General features: G+C 44.9%; 1 protein-coding gene across 1 annotated transcript in view; it reads right to left on the reverse strand.

Moving 5' to 3' along the window:
- The window catches only part of LOC126295324 (uncharacterized), a 175,291-nt gene that overhangs the window by 35,436 nt on the left and 117,753 nt on the right, over positions 1–22,102 (reverse strand). Inside the window, exon 2 of the mRNA XM_049987787.1 lies at positions 5,632–5,905. Within this exon, the coding sequence (XP_049843744.1) occupies positions 5,632–5,905 (274 nt within the window). The remainder of the gene's footprint in view (positions 1–5,631; positions 5,906–22,102) is intronic.

Below are 22,102 nucleotides of genomic sequence, written 5' to 3' on the forward strand. Positions count from 1 at the left end.
TTTTAAGTTAAGGACATCCTAACAAATGTAGCAGACAGCTTTGTAGTCGTTTCTCATGTTAATGATTATAGTTAGAGATTCCAGTTATGAATAACGCAGTAAATCATGTTCTGGAGGAAAGTGGCGTTTCCTTTACGCTTTATGAGCTAAGATGTAGAATGAAACAGGATACATAGAGTTTCTTATGAACAAATAACGTCCTTGCTGGCGTACAACACATACAGTGGTAGTTGATTTACATGTGAGAACAGGTTGTACTTTTGTGACCGAATGTGGATTATTACCTGTCACGAAAGGGACCACCTAAAGACTGAATCAAACTACATTTACAATTAAAACATGATCTACAGCGCCAGAGCTTCACTGAACACGGTTTAACGTGGCATTATACAACATTTCAAAGCAGTTCGTTTCTGTAAAAATATAATACTCTAACAGAAAGTGAGTTCCCTATGCCGCATGTGGTACCAATTCACAAATATCGTGCATGCTTTCGTTTAACGAGCTGGGCGTCCACGCACCAACGTCAGAGAAGCTCAGATACCTTACGAGATTGTCGGTGGTCAATTTGAACATATTTTATAACAAATGTAGCAGCCGGTCGCAGTAGGCAAGACAAAAGAAGGATCTGAGGATAGTTTTGCAAACTGAAGCTACTTTTTTTTTAATTCTGTAGTCAGTGTCAGCTGTGCTTTATGTCCACTTGTATTATACGAACATAGTTCACTCAAGTGAACGGAATGGTGAGCAGTACATTTGATACCTGAGACCTTCACGTCTACATCCAAGGAGTTGCTGGGAACATTCCTATCAAAACGCCGAAGCTGACGTCTTCGCATATCCAGGATCAGGTGCCGGAAGAGAGAACTGCTGAAGTGCCCGCAGGTCATGATGTAACACTCGCTGTGATGTGACACATCATAATAACACTGGCAGTAAAAAGATTCTTGCTGACAGGGGCCGGAAAGAATGCCGCTTTAAGTCAATGACTATGTGTTTCAAAGCTGACACAAACTGGTGGTGTCAGTGAATGAAAGCTCATCTCAACATATTACAGAGCATTCATCACGAAGGGAATTGTGGAGTGTGGGCATTTCGAGCAGGATGCCCCGCTGAAGGCAGTTGCTAACAGCGGTACACAATGAGACACGACATCTACATCTACATCTACATGACTACTCTGCAATTCACATTTAAGTGCTTGGCAGAGGGTTCATCGAACCACAATCACACTATCTCTCTACCATTCCACTCCCGAACAGCGCGCGGGAAAAACCTTTCTGTTCGAGCTCTGATTTCGCTTATTTTATTTTGATGATCATTCCTACATATGTAGGTTGGGCTCAAAAAATATTTTCGCATTCGGAAGAGAAAGTTGGTGACTGAAATTTCGTAAATAGATCTCGCCGCGACGAAAAACGTCTTTGCTTTAATGACTTCCATCCCAACTCGCGTATCATGTCTGCCACACTCTCTCCCCTATTACGTGATAATACAAAACGAGCTGCCCTTTTTGCACCCCTTTCGATGTCCTCCGTCAATCCCACCTGGTAAGGATCCCACACCGTGCACCAATATTGTAACAGAGGACGAACGAGTGTAGTGTAAGCTGTTTCTTTAGTGGACTTGTTGCATCTTCCAAGTGTCCTGCCAATGAAACGCAACCTTTGGCTCGCCGACCCCACAATATTATCTATGTGATCTTTCCAACTGGAGTTGTTCGAGTTGGGCGAGCTACCACAGGCAGGAACTGGACAGCATCTGAGTGGAGGCATGGATGATGTGGGGTGGATGATGTGGGGTGTCGGCTGCACTGATAGCCACATGAGGCATTCCACCTGGAGTGTCAACCTGAACCAGGATGATTATCTCAACATCTTCAGCGGCCAAGAGCTGCACTAGCTGCTACGTATTCATGATGAGTATGCCGTCATTGCTCACATCTCGCAAGACGGCAACACCCTTTTTCTTAGGACATCACCCACATGTTCAGGATTTGACAAACACTCACACACCCCACCACCTACCAGCAGGCTCTCTACATCACCTGATCTTAATGTTGTAGTGAGTGTGTGGTGCCATTTGGAAAAGCAGCTGTAGGATAGCATATCCACAGATTGGTAGCTCTCCAGGATCAAATCATCAATGAGTGCCTTCAGCTGTATGCGACATACCTGGCAAAACTTATAAAGTCCTCTGTCTAATACAGGTCATTAAGGAGGCTAGAAGCCGTCTAAACAAGGTTGAGCCGTGGCGCGGCTCTCGGGCGCAAGACGCTATCGATGACTCCTCTGGTTGAGGTTGGCTCTAAGTGCGATCGCGAGCGCCTCGTGTCGGAGCGGGTCCTAACGGGGGAGTTAGTGCGAGTAAGGAGAGTCTGAGGCGCACAGCAGTGGAGAACGGACATTGCGGCCGCACTCTGAGGCGACGAGAGAAGCGTTGTCGTGCACGGCCGAGAAGGGAGCGTCGAGCGAGGCGGCAGTCGGCATCGCTTTCCGGGGGACAGAGAGCTGCGGCAGTCCAGAGAGCAGACGCCAGCTCCGGGAGCAGGGCTCCGTTTGTGGTCCTATTTTGGCGCCGTACAGTTTGCTCGGTACGCATCTGCTGCTCCCTTTATGCCCACGTGTGTTGTTCTGTCCGTATGTGCACTGAACAGGTTACGCTCCGGCTGGAACAGTGGCTTGCGCTTTACGTTCGTGCACCCTGACTCATTTGTTTTGCTGCAGGCAGCTGTAATTTCAGAGATTTTTTTTTTCGTCGCGATTGTCTTTGCCCGGTGGTGCCTAGTACCCGAGAACAAGACAGCTGACGTGTGACCTGTTGTTTTGGGTTTTGGAGCCCTGTTGGGGCAATCTAGTTATCACGCACAAAAATGTGTTGCTGCCGACTGAGGTTAGCCCTAATCTTGTGGAACTGAGCTTTCAGTGACTGGCTTGTCCGCAGATTAATTAATTTAACCTTTGAGGTGTGTTTTTGCTTTAAATGGTGAATTTCTCGTCATTCATTTGTGTATGTCTCGCCGTTAATAACTGTAAGATAGCAAGGTCTTGAAGGGCTTGCGTATCGTGACCGTATTTTTGGCAACTGTTTAATTTGATTTCTTGTTTATCGGTCCGGTGAAAACTTAGGCCAAGTTTACTAATTTCCGCCTGTGGTCCGGAAGTTGGTTTGAAGGTAAATCCGTGGGTAAATCTTTACTGGACCCAACAGTTAAGTGATGTTCCGTTGAACTAATGCCATTATTAAATCGTTTCTTTTGTGCTATAAGTTGTATTACCATAGACGAGCAGGCAGGGCACATTCTGTGGTGGAGGGGTAGGCACGGTTGCCGCTTTGCGCGTGGCCTCTTTGTCGCTCGCTATCGCTTCCCGCGTCTGTACGGGCGGCGTGGGATTTGTCTGCTCGCGGTTGTATGGCCGCTACTCAGCCGTGCCTGCTCCCGCTTCAGGGGACGTTGAGTCAGTGTTACTCCTGTGTTGCTGTCGGCCGCTTACCGAAACGCCAGCCTGTTTTAGCACGGTGGCCACTGGGCCGTGACGCATGTCGGGTGATGACCGGCGGTGGGGCGGTCGTCCGCTCTGAGTGGCTTCGGTCACTTCGACTTGGCAGTTACCTTCTGGTTAAGCAGATCAAACGTGTTTATTTGCTGTGAAGTAGTTCGTGAGAAAAGTGGTAACTCAGCTTTTCATGATTTTTACACAATTCAAGCATTTTAGTAAGGCATTTTCCTATCTGTGTTTTATTTAAATGAGAATTCTTTATTGGGGTTATTCACCTGTTGAAGCTTAACATAGAAAATTGTAACTTAGCTTTCATGATTTTACTCAATTTAAGCACTCTTGTAAAGCACTCCTTTCTCTACGTTTTAATGATTGGTAATTCTTTATTGGGGTTATTCACTGGTTGAAGGTGAACTTATAATTGTAACCAAGTTTATGTCCTTGCTTAATTGAGATTTGTTAAGAGCCTTCATTGCTGGAAGATCATTAAAGCTTGAGTGCTTGTAATCCTGAATACTGTTGTCAGTCTATAATGTGGGCTACCCTTCCACTTCCACAGCCAAGCTGCTCCATCTGCCAGTACAAAGGTATGAACGTCACGTCCACTAGAAAGAGACCAATGTTTGGTCAGGTGTTCTTAATTATGTATACACTCCTGGAAATGGAAAAAAGAACACATTGACACCGGTGTGTCAGACCCGCCATACTTGCTCCGGACACTGCGAGAGGGCTGTACAAGCAATGATAACACGCACGGCACAGCGGACACACCAGGAACCGCGGTGTTGGCCGTCGAATGGCGCTAGCTGCGCAGCATTTGTGCACCGCCGCCATCAGTGTCAGCCAGTTTGCCGTGGCATACGGAACTCCATCCCAGTCTTTAACACTGGTAGCATGTCGCGACAGCGTGGACGTGAACCGTATGTGCAGTTGACGGACTTTGAGCGAGGGCGTATAGTGGGCATGCGGGAGGCCGGGTGGACGTACCGCCGAATTGCTCAACACGTGGGGCGTGAGGTCTCCACAGTACATCGATGTTGTCGCCAGTGGTCGGCGGAAGGTCCACGTAGGATCCTACGCAGTGCCGTAGGGGACCGCACCGCCACTTCCCAGCAAATTAGAGACACTGTTGCTCCTGGGGTATCGGCGAGGACCATTCGCAACCGTCTCCATGAAGCTGGGCTACGGTCCCGCACACCGTTAGGCCGTCTTCCGCTCACGCCCCAACATCGTGCAGCCCGCCTCCAGTGGTGTCGCGACAGGCGTGAATGGAGGGACGAATGGAGACGTGTCGTCTTCAGCGATGAGAGTCGCTTCTGGCTTGGTGCCAATGATGGTCGTATGCGTGTTTGGCGCCGTGCAGGTGAGCGCCACAATCAGGACTGCATACGACCGAGGCACACAGGGCCAACAACCGGCATCATGGTGTGGGGAGCGATCTCCTACACTGGCTGTAGAACTCTGGTGATCGTCGAGGGGACACTGAATAGTGCACGGTACATCCAAACCGTCATCGAACCCATCGTTCTAGCATTCCTAGACCGGCAAGGGAACTTGCTGTTCCAACAGGACAATGCACGTCCGCATGTATCCCGTGCCACCCAACGTGCTCTAGAAGGTGTAAGTCAACTACCCTGGCCAGCAAGATCTCCGGATCTGTCCCCCATTGAGCATGTTTGGGACTGGATGAAGTGTCGTCTCATGCGGTCTGCACGTCCAGCACGAACGCTGGTCCAACTGAGGCGCCAGGTGGAAATGGCATGGCAAGCCGTTCCACAGGACTACATCCAGCATCTCTACGGTCGTCTCCATGGGAGAATAGCAGCCTGCATTGCTGTGAAAGGTGGATATACACTGTACTAGTGCCGACATTGTGCATGCTCTGTTGCCTGTGTCTATGTGCCTGTGGTTCTGTCAGTGTGATCATGTGATGTATCTGACCCCAGGAATGTGTCAACAAAGTTTCCCCTTCCTGGGACAATGAATTCACGGTGTTCTTATTTCAATTTCCAGGAGTGTATTAGTGTCGGAGATAAGAAAAAGTAGATGACAGCATACAGAAAAAGTTTGAGAAGAGGAGGAGGAGACTGGATGTAGGATTAGTGGTTGAGGCCACCAGTGGCGCACGTACCCCTGAAGAGAGCAGGCGCGGATGCAGTCGGCAGCGATGCGGCTCTCGAGGCTCCTGGTGAGTTCGCCCGCCGTGGTGTTCCTGAGGCGGCGAACGGCCTCCAGGGCGCCGTCGCACCCTTCGCTCTTCCCCTCCCTGTCGCCAGCTGGTGGGCCTCCCTCTGCAGGTGGCGGCTGTCCACGGCTCCAGCTGCGCGGTATCAGGCGTGCCACGGCCGGCACCACACTGGATGGCGGCTCCAAAGTCTCACACGTTTCGTACAGAAGATAACTGTCTGTGAAACATAGTTCAGTCATCTTGACGTTAGGAAGCTGACTACTCAGATAGGATTTAATAACAATACCTGTCACTGAATTTGGGACACCATTAACGTGGCAAACAACAAATCTCAGAATATCTAAAATTGCACTCCACACTCCCACAGGCAGATGATCAGCACTTCAGCTGTCAGCACAGCGAACTCTGCAGCGGCTTCCCTTCAGGCGGAAGCAGAGAGAGGCCCGCTGGCAGTGGTGCAGCCAACAGAAACACTGAACACAGGAGTGGCACCGCGTCCTCTTTTCAGACGAGTCCCCATTCTGACCACAGCACCACAACGGGCAAATCCGTGCATGGAGGCTCCAAGGAGACCAGAGGTGGCCAGGAAGCATTAATCAATCTCACAAATGACCAGAACATAGTCTAATTGTGTGGGGTGCCATTTTGTACACAACACATAGTCGGTAAGTTCAAGAGCAGCCGGTAGATTTCTAACTCTTTGAGACTGTTAGCTGTGTTCCGTTTTCAAGATATAATGACATCTACTACCAACGCTACCTGCCATTGAATTTGGAACACCATAAACGTGGCAAACAACAAATATCAGTATGTCAAAAACTGCACTCCACACTCCCACAGGCAGATGATCAGCACTTCAGCTGTCAGCGCAGCGACCTCTGCAGCGGCTTCCCTTCAGGCGGAAGCAGAGAGAGGCCCGCTGGCCGTGGTGCAGCCAACAGAAACACTCAACACAGGAGTGGCACCGCGTCCTCTTTTCAGACTAGTCGCCATTCTGACCACAGCACCACAATGGGCATATCCGTGCATGGAGGCTCCAACGAGAGTAGAGGTAGCCAGGCAGCATTAATCAATCTCACAAATGGCCAGAACGTAGTCTAATTGTGTGGGGTGCCATTTTGTACACAACACATAGAGCAGCCAGTAGATTTCTAACTCTCTAAGCCTGTCAGATGTGTTCCGTTTTCAAGATATAATGACATCTACTACCAACGCTACCTGCCATTGAATTTGGGACACCATAAACGTGGCATTCAACAAATATCAGTATGTCAAAAACTGCACTCCACACTCCCACAGGCAGATGATCAGCACTTCAGCTCTCAGCACAGCGACCTCTGCAGCGGCTTCCCTTCAGGCGGAAGCAGAGAGACGCCCGCTGGCAGTGGTGCAGCCAACAGAAACACTCAACACAGGAGTGGCACCGCGTCCTCTTTTCAGACGAGTCCCCATTCTGACCACATCACCACAATGGGCATATCCGTGCATGGAGGCGCCAAGGAGAGCAGAGGTGCCCAGGTAGCATTAATCAATCTCACAAATGGCCAGAACATAGTCTAATTGTGTGGGGTGCCATTTTGTACACAACACATAGTCGGTAGACTCAAGAGCAGCCGGTAGATTTCTGACTCTTTAAGACTGTTAGCTGTGTTCTGTTTTCAAGATCTCCGTGCCATTATACATATGTAGGTATCCTGCCAGTACTGTCCCAACCAACCTTATACAGAGACTGTTGAACTGTTGCCCTGATCAACAAATTCTTCCCACCTCTCACCTACTGAAAAGTCCGGTCACGGGGATTCCGAGTGACCAACATTCTGCCACTCACCAGCCTCGGAGCTCTGGCACAGAGTTGAGGCAGCACAGGATGACAGGCCCGCATCTCGCATCCCAGTTCAGTTCGGATCCATGCCGAACCGCGTTGCAGCCACTCCGCACGTCATGGGTACCAGCACTGCATACTAAATTTTGTACCTTGTGTACTCGCCCCTCCCTTTCCCGAATCACATGCGAATGTAATCATTTATTTTCCTACTGTACCGTACATGCACAATAAGTAAAACGCCGTCATTTCAATGGCAACAAGTTTATTTGCACGTCCATAATTTAGAGACAACTTTGAAATGCCTGGCAAAGGGCACTACCCACTGTGCTACATAGCAGGGCTGCTTGCGCTTTTAAACCCTCAGTGTGCACTGGAGGAGTTACTTCTCAACTTACCCAGTGCTAATTAGTTCAACCTTGTCTTAACGGCCCCTAAGGGACTGTAGTACACTTGCAGATTCTTAACGGAGTGCTGGTTCTTGCTGCCTTGTCTGCTCTTATGGGATGAATGACCTTTGAATTTACTCCATTCACTTGACTCTCTCGCGAAACTGAAACAAGCCTGTGAACATTTGGCTACTCTCTTTGTATAATTTCAAAATTCCCTGGTTGTCCCGTTTCATAGAACCAAATGATATTCCAGGTTGGCTCGCACGAACCTTTTGTAAGCAAGATCATATATAGACTGGCTGCATTTCCTCAGTATGCCAGCGACGAACTTTGCTGGGCCTCCTATTACAATTACGATTGAAGGTGTGCGGTCGTTTCGTTTCATACCTCCCCAAATCGTTTCACTCTGGTCTTTGTACGAGTTTACTGAGTTCACGATGTTTACTGATATCACATTTCTGAACGTTTAAAGCAAGTTACCAGTCTTTCCACCGCTTGAAAATCGCGTCAACGACTGCCTAGGTATATGAGCCCCTTTTTCAGATAGCACCTCTCCGTACATAAGCGCATCACCTTAAAAATGCCTTATAATCTGTTAAATAAGCTGCGACGTCGTCGTGAAAGGAACAGTGACCCGAAAACGTAGAACAAATTTCTCTTATTTCACGTCCGTGGTCACAAACTTGCAAGTCCACTGACTACTGGCTTCAGTCAGGCGTGCCCGTCTTCAGATCTGCTGCGAAATATGAGAAAAACAGAAATATAACTAGTGGATTGTCTACAGCGTAAAACTATAAAATAGGGCATTATTTCTGGCATACATGTGAAAATTGTGCACCTTAAATATGACGAGGCATACCTCTTGCATATATATAAAAAAACGTTTCGTAATACACTGGAGCCAAAGTCGCATCGTCAAACGCTAAATACGAAACCAGCGCCAGCAACGTCACTCAAATATACGTTATTGTAGGCATACACATATTCTTCAATGATAATCGTAGTGCTAAGTTCTAGGGGACTGTTGACCACAGATGTTAAGTCCCATAGTGCTCAGAGCCATTTGAACCATTTTTTTTTTATAATCGTACGATAAAAATAGGGAAACAATCGGTAAAATCTTTAGCGGGCTTATAAGGTCTTGTGTCACCGGTGGATGGCAGTCTTACTGTCATGGTGTAAGGGTGAAATTTTTGTATCCCACAATGACATCATTGCAGTGTCCGCCTGCTCAGCTAGGTTTCAGCGCGCTTGCCTCCCATGCCGCAGGCACCGGGATCGATTCCCGGCCGGAGTTGAGATTTTCTCCACTCGTGGACTGGGCGTTGTGTTGTCCTCATCATTGTTTTTTCATCCTTATCACCGGCACAGAAGTCGACCAATGTGGCATCGACTGAAATAAGTCTTGCACTCGGTGGCCAAACTTCCGCAGATGGAGCCTCCCGGCCAACAATGCCACACGATCATTTCATTTCATCATTCCAGTGAGATCATTGGAGCGGATATTGAATGTGTGGCAGCTGGACTTGATGTACCATACCACCCTCTGGACAGTGGAAGTTCAAGATGGCGGGCAAGAGGCAACGCAACTACATAGTTACTGGTATTGACTGTCGTGTTGTGGTCGTCAAATACCGAGTGATCATATGATGACAGACATTTTATGAGTCTCCATAATTGGGCTATCTTTAGCTGTGGTGCGAATCTGTCACCTCGAGAGTGGTAAGAGGAACAGGGCGGCAGTGCCACTACCGGGGTATTGTTGTACTGATGCGGTACAAGCCGGTGACTGCGTCACACAGGACAATCAGTTTGTCGTAGAGGCGCCTTGCCTTCTCTCGAGTGGACTTCTTCGCAGATACCATGTTTGTTTCCTAGTGGAGGGCAAAAACCCTCGAGAGTGGAGGGGCATGGTGGCAGTATATCCAAGTCGAAACTGGAATGATATTCCGTGGTAGTTTCGTTTTGGGTAAATGGGTCCAACAATATTATTCCCGATGAGTAGATTCCACCCCTATCTGTAATAGTCACTGGACTTAAATCGTTTCGATCCAAAAATTACGTTCCGCGCATATCTCTGTGGTGCATACATTCTCGTGTTTACCAACGGCTGTCGTCTAGAAGTTAGCTGCACGTCTCTTACGTTATTGTCGTTTAACTACGTGTTAGCTTTTATTCGATTTACTGCAAGAAGTAGCATAAAGGATAGGATAGGATAAAGGTGTACGTACCATAGGCTAGTGAGTATGGGAGAAACATCTCAGAACTATGGGTTCGTGTTTCGTTGGGGCGATTGTAGCGGCGAGGCCAGTACAGTACCAGATGAGGCCCTCCTGTGAAGTTGTAGATTGTGCAGTCGCGAAAAGTGAATCGTAGAGCAGGGAAGTAAGATTTTCGATCCTCTGGCACAACTACAAACGGCGTATTTTGAGTCACGTAGGTTGAACGGGTAAAGAGCCGGTTGGAAATGTGAAAAAGAGACAAGTGACATGCAAAAGGAGAAAACCCTCATAAATCACATCCCAAATTTCGTTTACCAATCAGCCTGACTTGTCATCTGAAATAGGAAGAGCGTCAAGAAGTTTATGGGCATAGCACTGCACAGCAGACACCTAGGAACTATTTTAAGCCTACGTCGAGAAAAGACAGAATGTAATTGATTCCTGTTGCTATGTCGCGTTCACGGGAAGGGTTTCTATTAATGCTACAGAGAAAACTATACGTGGAATACCATGTCACAGGCATCGTGAAACTTAGTACCAAGCTTAGACAGGTGCAAGAGACATACCGGTTTTTTGCAGAGATTTTGATGAATGACTACAGGTGCTTGCAGTAGGAAGAACAGTAACAGCCTGGCAAGGAACTTGGGATATTTTACTGGAAGTGAGAGGGAAGAGATAGGAGGAGCAAGAGCACACACTTATGTGGGGTATGTAGAGGTTTTGAAGCGCCATGACCAGTCTTGATTTGAAACAGCTGTGTAAACAAAGAGCTGAGTGGCCTGCTTTTGCTGAATCAGAGTCTCATATCTGTGATGTACCTGAGTCTGCAAGAGTGAGATCAAGGTAAGCAAATGATAGCCAGTACGTTACTTGGAGGGGTCATGACTGTTAGTTGAGCATATTGCAGGACGTGTGATGGGGCTACATGTATACGAGGTTGAATCCCTATAGTTACTGGAGCCAGAGGAACAAATTCTTTTAGGCTGTTGTCAGCTTAGATACCGACAATCTTGAAAGATAAAAGTAATTGTTTCATCAGAACATTAAGGACAGGGAAAGAAGGTAGATGCTCTTCCTGTACGCCTAAAACGTGTGGATAGCTCTGAAGTAATAAATTTCCTGTACCTCTTTGAACGCGTTGCAAGTACAGGGATACAGAAGCACGATATTTGGTATTGTAGACTAACATCATTTTTGACTACAATTAACAAGGAGAAAATAAGAGTTGCAACATACGTAAAAGTTGAACACAAAGTAATTGATAGAAGTACTTTTTGTGTGGGTCAGAATCTAGAAGCGTGTGCATCATACTTCTCTTGAAACTCTAACAGTCCACAAAGCTCTCTGGAAAACTCTGAACTATTCATCAGAAATCTAGATGCAATTTTGAGAAGAAACATTTAGTGGTCTGTGGAGATTTCAAAGTAGAATTTTTGAACGATTCTGAGAAGAAAATGAACTGGAATCATTATTTGGCTGTTTCGATCTGGCTTCAGTACTGAATTTCCCAGTTCACCTTCGGAAACATATCAGGATCCTAATAGATAACATTTTCATAGACCCTGAACAGTATGAAACAAGTAACCCATACCAAATTGTTAATGGGTTATCCGATTGTGTTAAACAGTTAATGGAAATAAACCATAGGGCAGCTTGCACATCTGAGGCACGTTCATGCAGAGTAGGGAAGCTTATAAATGAAGAAAAGGTTTCAGTATCTTCAGAGTAAGTTAAAAGAGATGGTATGGGATGAGCTATAAACAGAAAGAGATGTTAATGTAAAGTTCAGTGTACTCCATACTAAATTTGTGTCTGTATTTGAGAGTATGTTTCCTAAACAATTATCCAGGATATCCAATAAAAAAAAGAACCAAATCTATCATAAAAATAACTAAGCCATGGATAACCAAATAGATTAACATCTAATGTAAGAATAAATGGGAAATTTATAAAAAAACTAACGTTACTTGCATTCTACAAAAAAAATACTGTACTATTTTAAGGAAAATAATTATAGACCCAGGACAACTGCACAAAATTTAATCCTTGTACCCTCAGACTTCAAGAAGAATATAATACTCTACATCTACATCTACATCTACATCCATACTCCGCAAGCCACCTGACGGTGTGTGGCGGAGGGTACCCTGAGTACCTCTATCGGTTCTCCCTTCTATTCCAGTCTCGTATTGTACGTGGAAAGAAGGATTGTCGGTATGCTTCTGTGTGGGCTCTAATCTCTCTGATTTTATCCTCATGGTCTCTTCGCGAGATATACGTAGGAGGGAGCAATATACTGCTTGACTCTTCGGTGAAGGTATGTTCTCGAAACTTTAACAAAAGCCCGTACCGAGCTACTGAGCGTCTCTCCTGCAGAGTCTTCCACTGGAGTTTATCTATCATCTCCGTAACGCTTTCGCAATTACTAAATGATCCTGTAACGAAGCGCGCTGCTCTCCGTTGGATCTTCTGTATCTCTTCTATCAACCCTATCTGGTGCGGATCCCACACTGCTGAGCAGTATTCAAGCAGTGGGCGAACAAGCGTACTGTAACCTACTTCCTTTGTTTTCGGATTGCATTTCCTTAGGATTCTTCCCATGAATCTTAGTCTGGCATCTGCTTTACCGACGATCAACTTTATATGATCATTCCATTTTAAATCACTCACGCCAGCCTGCATGAGCTATAACTCGTGCATATCGGCCTCCTTTAACCATACGGTTGGCTCTCCTGCCAATCACAACACTTTCCTTCTTTGTATTCGCAGCACATTACACTTGTCTACATTGAGATTCAATTGCCATTCCGTGCACCATGCGTCAATTCGCTGCAGATCCTCCTGCATTTCAGTACAATTTTCCACTGTTGCAACCTCTCGATACACCACAGCATTATCTGCAAAAAGCCTCAGTGAACTTCCGATGTCATCCACCAGGTCATTTATGTATATTGTGAATAGCAACGGTCCTATGACACTCCCCTGCGGCACACCTGAAATCACTCTTACTTCGGAAGACTTCCCTCCACTGAGAATGACGTGGTGCGTTCTGTTATCTAGGAACTCCTCAATCCAATCACACAATTGATCTGATAGACCGTATGCTCTTACTTTGTTCATTAAACGACTGTGGGGAACTGAATCGAACGCCTTGCCGAAGTCGAGAAACGCGGCATCTACCTGTGAACCCGTGTCTAAGGCCCTCTGAGTCTCGTGGACGAATAGCGCGAGCTGGGTTTCACACGACCGTCTTTTTCGAAACCCATGCTGATTCCTACAGAGTAGATTTCTAGTCTCCAGAAAAGACATTATACTCGAACATAATACGTGTTCCAAAATTCTACAACTGATCGACGTTAGAGATATAGGTCTATAGTTCTGCCCATCTGTTCGACGTCCCTTCTTGAAAACGGGGATGACCTGTGCCCTTTTCCAATCCTTTGGAACGCTTCGCTCTTCTAGAGACCTACGGTATACCGCTGCAAGAAGGGGGGCAAGTTCCTTCGCGTACTCTGTGTAAAATCGAACTGGTATCCCATCAGGACCAGCGGGCTTAATTGTTTCTCTATCCCTCTGTCGTCTGTTTCGATATCTACCATTTTGTCAACTGTGCGACAATCTAGAGAAGGAACTACAGTGCAGTCTTCCTCTGTGAAACAGCTTTGGAAGAAGACATTTAGTATTTCGGCCTTTAGTCTGTCATCCTCTGTTTCAGTACCATTTCGGTCACAGAGTGTCTGGACATTTTGTTTTGATCCACCTACCGCTTTGACATAGGACCAAAATTTCTTAGGTTTTTCAGCCAAGTCAGTACATAGAATTTTACTTTCGAATTCATTGAAAGCCTCTCGCATAGCCCTCCTCACACTACATTTCGCTTCGCGTAATTTTTGTTTGTCTGCAAGGCTTTGGCTATGTTTATGTTTGCTGTGAAGTTCCCTTTGCTTCCGCAGCAGTTTTCTAACTCGGTTGTTGTACCACGGTGGCTCTTTCCCATCTCTTACGATCTTGCTTGGCACATACTCAACTAACGCATATTGTACGATGGTTTTGAACTTTGTCCACTGATCCTCAACACTATCTGTACTTGAGACAAAACTTTTGTGTTGAGCCGTCAGGTACTCTGAAATCTGCTTTTTGTCACTTTTTCTAAACAGAAAAATCTTCGTACCTTTTTTAATATTTCTATTTACGCCTGAAATCATCGATGCAGTAACCGCTTTATGATCGCTGATTCCCTGTTCTGCATTAACTGATTCAAATAGTTCGGGTCTGTTTGTCACCAGAAGGTCTAATATGTTATCGCCACGAGTCGGTTCTCTGTTTAACTGCTCAAGGTAGTTTTCAGATAAAGCACATAAAAATATTTCACTGGATTCTTTGTCCCTGCCACCCGTTATGAACGTTTGAGTCTCACAGTCTATATCCGGCAAATTAAAATCTCCACCCAGAACTATAACATGGTGGGGAAATCTACTCGAAATATTTTCCAAATTATTCTTCAGGTGCTGAGCCACAACAGCTGCTGAGCCCGGGGGCCTATAGAGACATCCAATTACCATGTCTGAGCCTGCTTTAACCGTGACCTTCACCCAAATCATTTCACAATTCGAATCTCCGTCAATTTCCTTCGGTACTATTGCACTTCTTATCGCTATAAACACGCCTCCCCCTTCACTGTCCAGCCTATCTCTGCGGTATACATTGCAATCTGAGTTTAGGATTTCATTACTGTTTACATGTGGTTTCAGCCAACTTTCTGTCCCTAGTACTATATGGGCGTTGTGACCGTTTATTAATGAGAGCAGTTCTGGGACCTTTCTATAGACGCTCCTGCAGTTTACTATTACTATCCCAAAGAAAGCAGGTGTTGACAGATGTGAAAATTACCGAACTATCAGTTTAATAAGTCACAAGTGCAAAATACTAACGCGATTTCTTTACAGACGAATGGAAATACTGGTAGAGGCCGACCTCGGGGAAGATCAGTTTGGATTCCGTAGAAATACTGGAACACGTGAGGCAATGCTGACCTTACGCCTTATCTTAGAAGAAAGATTAAGGAAAGGCAAACCTACGTTTCTAGCATTTAAAGACTTTGAGAAAGCTTCTGACAATGTTGACTGGAACACTCTCTTTCAAATTCTAAAGGTGGCAAGGGTAAAATACAGGGAGCGAAAGGCTATTTACAATTTGTACAGAAACCAGATGGCAGTTATAAGAGTCGAGGGACATCAAAGGGAAGCCGTGGTTGAGAAGGGGGTGAGACAGGGTTGTAGCCTCTCCCCGATGTTATTCAATCTGTATATTGAGTAAGCAGTAAAGGAAACAAAAGAAAAATTTGGAGTAGGTATTAAAATCCATGGAGAAGAAATAAAAACTTTGAGGTTCGCCGATGACTTTGTAATGCTGTCAGAGACAGCAGAGGACTTGGAAGAGCACTTGAACGGAATGGACAGTGTCTTGAAAGGGGGATATAAGATGAACATCAATAAAAGCAAAACGAGGATAATGGAATGTAGGGGTGATGCTGAGGGAATTAGATTAGGAACTGAGACACTTAAAGTAGTAAAGGAGTTTTGCTATTTGGGCAGCTAACTGATGATGGTCGAAGTAGAGAGGATATAAAATGTAGACCGGCAATGGCAAGGAAAGCGTTTCTGAAGAAGAGAAATTTGTTAACATTGACTATTGATTTAAGTGTGAGGAAGTCATTTCTGAAAGTATTTGTATGGAGTGTAGCCATGTATGGAAGTGAAACATGGACAATAAATAGTTTGGACAAGAAGAGAATAGAAGCTTTCGAAATGTGGTGCTACAGAAGAATGCTGAAGATTAGATGGGTAGATCACATAAGTAATGAGGAAGTACTGAGTAGGATTGGGAAGAAGAGAAGTTTGTGGTGCAACTTGACCAGAAGAAGGGATCGATTGGTAGGACATGTTCTGAGGCATCAAGGGATCACCAATTTAGTATTGGAGGGCAGCGTGGAGGGTAAAAATCGTAGAGGGAGACCAGCAGATGAATACAGTAAGCAGGTTCAGAAGGATGTAGGTTGCAGTAGGTACTGTGGGATGAAGAAGCTTGCACAGGATAGAGTAGCATGGAGAGCTGTATCAAACTAGTCTCAGGACTGAAGACCACAACAACAACAATTCAAATGTGTATATATATATATATATATAATTCCCGGCAATCAGTTGCAACAATTATGCATACAATAAGTTGTTGAAAGTCGTTTGTCGTGGAAAAACTGGCGACTTCGGACATTATGTTTTCCGGAAACAAAGTTGTATTTCACAAAAGTTATTAATTGTCTTCATAATGTTAACCACGTATAGTTAACGGAAGACGTAGAAGCGATATTCCGAAACGAATACGTATAGCGTAAATCAAGCGTTCGAATTACAATAGAGACCCCAGGAACACAAATTTGCTGTGGCAGGTACGAAATATAAACTCCGTTAATCGCTCGTTACACTCGAAGGACAGATGTTGAATGGGCCGAAACGAGGCGCAGCATAGCAGCGTAGTTGCCTGCTAACTTCGAAAGAAGGTAGATGCGGCCCCTAGCGCAACTTATAACATCGAACATCGTCGAAAGTCAGTGCGGACGGGAGAGCTTTGGTACACCCTGTTAAAAAATATGGAAAAATGGAGGCGGTACACTCGATCTCCAATTGTACCGCCACATTTATTCGTTTGTTTAACTATATATATATATATATATATATATATATATATATATATATATATATATATATATTACAAAAAATATATAATAATAAAAAATGCGTGGCGTGAGATTCGATCTGGCGATCTTCGGAATACAAACCCGAGCGCTTACCGCTGCGCCACGACGCTTTACCAAATAGTTAGTCGTAGAGTGTATTTTACCGCAATGGTTTCTTTTAACTGTCGATTCTCTCGACGACCGCTGAGAAGTGCATCTTGGTGCTTTGCCACATTACACCTCTGGCCATGAGCTTTTATTATGCGCAATATGAACCGAATCTGAATTTATGACCCTACGCTTATTGTCAATAAGAGGATCACGAGGGCAACAAAGGAAATTTGGGACCGGACCGAGGATTTTGTTGGTATGGACGACTCAGCATTTTATGTTTGATGATGAGTTGTCATCAGATCTAGAAGTAATTTCGGGTGTGCACCAAGGAAGATTGTTGGTATGGTTGTCGTACATGCTGTGTATTAATGACCTTGTGAACAGTATTAATAGTATCCTTAGAGGTTTGGCAGAAGACGCAGTTCTATAAACTGAAGTACTGTTGAAAGAAGGTGCATGAATTTTCCGTAAGATTTTGACAAGAATCCAAAGTGGTGCAAACACTGGCGACTTGCGTTATATGTTCAGAAATGCAAAATTGTGCACTTCACAAAACTTTAAAGAAATAGTATCCATTTCCAGGGGCAGATGTGGACTCTGACCACAATCTATTGGTTATGACCTGTAGATTAAAACTGAAGAAACTGCAAAAATGTGAGAAATTAAGGAGATGGGACATGGATAAACTGAAAGAACCAGAGGTTGTACAGAGTTTCAGAGAGAGCATAAGGGAACAATTGACAGGAATAGGGGAAAGAAATACAGTAGAAGAAGAATGGGTAGCTCTGAGGGATGTAGTAGTGAAGGCAGCAGAGGATAAAGTAGGTACAAAGACGAGGGCTGCTAGAAATCCTTGGGTAACAGAAGAAATATTGAATTTAATTGATGAAAGGAGAAAATATAAAAATGCAATAAATGAAGCAGGCAAAAAGGAATACAGACGTCTGTGCAAAATGGCTAAACAGGGATGGCTAGAGGACAAATGTAAGGATGTAGAAGCTTATCTCACTAGGGGTAAGATAGATACGGCCTACAGGAAAATTAAAGAGACCTTTGGAGAGAAGAGAACCACGTGTATGAATATCAAGAGCTCAGATGGCAGCCCAGTTCTAAGCAAAGAAGGGAAGGCAGAAAGGTGGAAGGAGTATATAGAAGGTTTATACAAGGGCGATGTACTTGAGGACAATATTATGGAAATAGAAGAGGATGTAGATGAAGACGAAATGGGAGATACGATACTGCGTGAAGAGTTTGACAGAGCACTGAAAGACCTGAGTCGAAACAAGGCCCCCGGAGTAGACAACATTCCATTAGAACTACTGACAGCCTTGGGAGAGCCAGTCATGACAAAACTCTACCAGCTGGTGAGCAAGATGTATGAGACAGGCGAAATACCCTCAGACTTCAAGAAGAATATAATAATTCCAATCCCAAAGAAAGCAGGTGCTGACAGATGTGAAAATTACCGAACTATCAGTTTAATAAGCCACGGCTGCAAAATACTAACGCGAATTCTTTACAGACGAATGGAAAAACTGGTAGATGCAGACCTCGGGGAGGATCAGTTTGGATTCCGTCGAAATGTTGGAACACGTGAGGCAATACTGACCTTACGACTTATCTTAGAAGAAAGATTAAGAAAAGGCAAACCTACGTTTCTAGCATTTGTAGACTTAGAGAAAGCTTTTGACAATGTTGACTGGAATACTCTTTTTCAAATTCTAAAGGTGACAGGGGTAAAATACAGGGAGCGAAAGGCTATTTATAATTTGTACAGAAACCAGATGGCAGTAATAAGAGGTCGAGGGGCATAAAAGGGAAGCAGTGGTTGGGAAAGGAGTGAGACAGGGTTGTAGCCTCTCCCCGATGTTATTCAATCTGTATATTGAGCAAGCAGTAAAGGAAACAAAAGAAAAATTTGGAGTAGGTATTAAAATTCATGGAGACGAAGTAAAAACTTTGAGGTTCGCCGATGACATTGTAATTCTGTCGGCAAAGGACTTGGAAGAGCAGTTGAACGGAATGGACAGTGTCTTGAAAGGAGGATATAAGATGAACATTAACAAAAGCAAAACGAGGATAATGGAATGTAGTCAAATTAAATCGGGTGATGCTGAGGGAATTAGATTAGGAAATGAGACACTTGAAGTAGTAAAGGAGTTTTGCTATTTAGGAAGTAAAATAACTGATGATGGTCGAAGTAGAGAGGATATAAAATGTAGACTGGCAATGGGAAGGAAAGCGTTTCTGAAGAAGAGAAATTTGTTAACATCGAATATAGATTTATGTATCAGGAAGTCGTTTCTGAAAGCATTTGTTTGGAGTGTAGCCATGTATGGAAGTGAAACATGGACGATAACTAGTTTGGACAAGAAGAGAATAGAAGCTTTCGAAATGTGGTGCTACAGAAGAATACTGAAGATAAGGTGGATAGATCACGTAACTAATGAGGAGGTATTGAATAGGATTGGGGAGAAGAGAAGTTTGTGGCACAACTTGACTAGAAGAAGGGATCGGTTGGTAGGACATGTTTTGAGGCATCAAGGGATCACAAATTTAGCATTGGAGGGCAGCGTGGAGGGTAAAAATCGTAGAGGGAGACCGAGAGATGAGTACACTAAGCAGATTCAGAAGGATGTAGGTTGCAGTAGGTACTGGGAGATGAAGCAACTTGCACAGGATAGAGTAGCATGGAGAGCTGCATCAAACCAGTCTCAGGACTGAAGACCACAACAACAACAACAACAACAACATGAATGTGAGATAAATGAGTCACAGATGGTATCGGTCAATTCATGCAGAAACGTGGATCTAACACTTTGCAGATATGTGATGTGGAATCATCACATACGCTCAGCAGTGGGTAGACTTCTGTTCATTGGTAGAATACCGGGGAAATGCAGTCAGCCTACAAAGGAGACTGGTTACTGATCACTTGTGTGTAGCATTCTAGAACACTGCTCACATGTGTGGGATGTACACAACATTGTAATAACAGCGGATATCGAAAGCATTCAACGAAGGGCAACGCGAACGGTCGCAAGTTTGTTTGATGCATGGGAGAGTATCGCAGACATGCTGAGGAAAACTGAACTTGTAGACAAAGCTAGATGTAAACTGTAACGAGAAGAGCTGCTAACAAAATTTCAAGAACCGTAAGAACTGTAAGTGATGACTCTAGGGATTTATTTCCAGCCCTACATATGGCTCACATAGAGACCGTGAGGACAAGATTACACTAATTACAGCACGCAGAGAGGCTTTCAAACAATCAAACGCCCCAATGACCACCTTAAAGTCAATTAAGAAAGAACATGAAGTAGGGAAAGTTATCTTGGCAGTTGCGACATCTTTGCCGATGAGCTGACACGAAAGAGTTTTGTCAACACATGTAAGCTAGTGAAAGAGAAAGAAGAACCATCGTATTTCAGCAATGGACAAACATCCGTGTGACAAATGTGAAATTAATGTCTCAAAAGCTAAGTCCAAACTAATGTCATCAGAGATAGCTTTTATGTGGAAGAGAGTCGTAAGCGCAACGAAGAAATTCAATGCGCCTACAGTGCTCTTCCACAGAAGAAGTCGCTTGCTAGAACTCATCCAGTGCAGACGTAACAGAGCAGTTCTGATCTGAATTATTGATATTGCGGATCGTGATGAGATTGTTTTCGAGTTGAGAAGTGTTTGTTGCGTGACGGGATTCACGGCTTAAGAAACTGATTTTATCAACTGAGACAGGAACAGATAGACCCATTTAACCGTGCACTACGGGTTAATTGAAATCTAATAACGAAATTAGTGAACGAAACTTCCTGGCAGATTAAAACTGTGTGCCACGCCGAGACGCGAACTCGGGACTCGCAGGAGAGCTTCTGTACAGTTTGGAAGGTAGGAGACGAGGTACTGGCAGAAGTAAAGCTGTGAGGACGGGGCGTGAGTCGTGCTTGGGTAGCTCAGTTGGTAGAGCACTTGCCCGCGAAAGGTAAAGGTCCCGATTTCGAGCCTCGGCCTGGCACACAGTTTTAATCTGCCAGCAAGTTTCATATCAGCGCACACTGCGCTGCAGAGTGAAAATCTCATTCTGGAATTAGTGAACATTGGACTTGACTTGAAATCAGTTGGACCTTAAGGAGGAGTGAACATTCTATGCAAGAAAACACGCAATTAGTCTTGAGTAAGACCCAAGTACACGACATTATGAAGGTAAAACATTTACGCTAAAATGTTGGGTTGTGGTAATTGTCAATGAAACTATAACTCAATCGGACTGACTTAACTGTAGTGTGTTAACTACAGTGTTACAAGGCGGCTGAGTTGTGTGGCGAGTGCGGGGAGAGGAGGAAGCAAGCATTGACTGGCGACGGGAGAGGAGAGGATGGGGGGGGGGGGGGGGGAGGGGACAAGGCACTACAAATTGCGCGTCACACTTACACGAAAGCAGACGAAAGGCTTCGAAGTAAATCTCGCATTCAATGTTGTTCGTAAACGAAAGTGAAATCGTCTACTATGCGCTAACAAACCATTCATCGGATTGCAATATGGTAGCAAGGAAACATGAACTATAAGGTAATTCGGACGAAATAGGGGGCTCCTTCAAAGTGATCGCGAACAAAATATCTTAAACGGAAACTCACCTTTCCTTGCCAGGCGTTTGTGGTGATACGCCAGGATGGTTCTTGGAAAACTGTTTGAATCTTCCGATGCTACGCATGCTTTGTACTGTGTATGTAGCAGCTCTCACTGAAGATTTGTAAATGGTGTGAAGCAATATTTTCTGCCCACTTTCCCCTTCGCAACATTCAATCACAAACCAATATAATTTTGCGAGCATCGCTGCGTAATACTGGTTTCCTTCTAACCGTAGGCCTACCGTTAGGGCTTGTTGGCGACTCCAGAGATGGTCCAGCAACTGCCTCTTCACTCATTTTGATAATGTTTAGCACAACTGCACAATTAAAACACGCAGAACAGTACAGCGCAAAACAATAACGAAGCAGACGGCAATGGCTACCTCGCACAACACAGTCAGTTGCGTAATGTTGGCAGCAGTCGAAACTGCGTGCCTACCGAAGCCTCCCGACGTTTACCGACTTCTGCCGATTCGGGACTAGGGAGAGGTCTGCCATCTGAA

The sequence above is a fragment of the Schistocerca gregaria genome, chromosome 11 (genome assembly GCF_023897955.1).
Source record: "Schistocerca gregaria isolate iqSchGreg1 chromosome 11, iqSchGreg1.2, whole genome shotgun sequence".
Classification (NCBI taxonomy): Eukaryota; Metazoa; Arthropoda; class Insecta; order Orthoptera; family Acrididae; genus Schistocerca; species Schistocerca gregaria.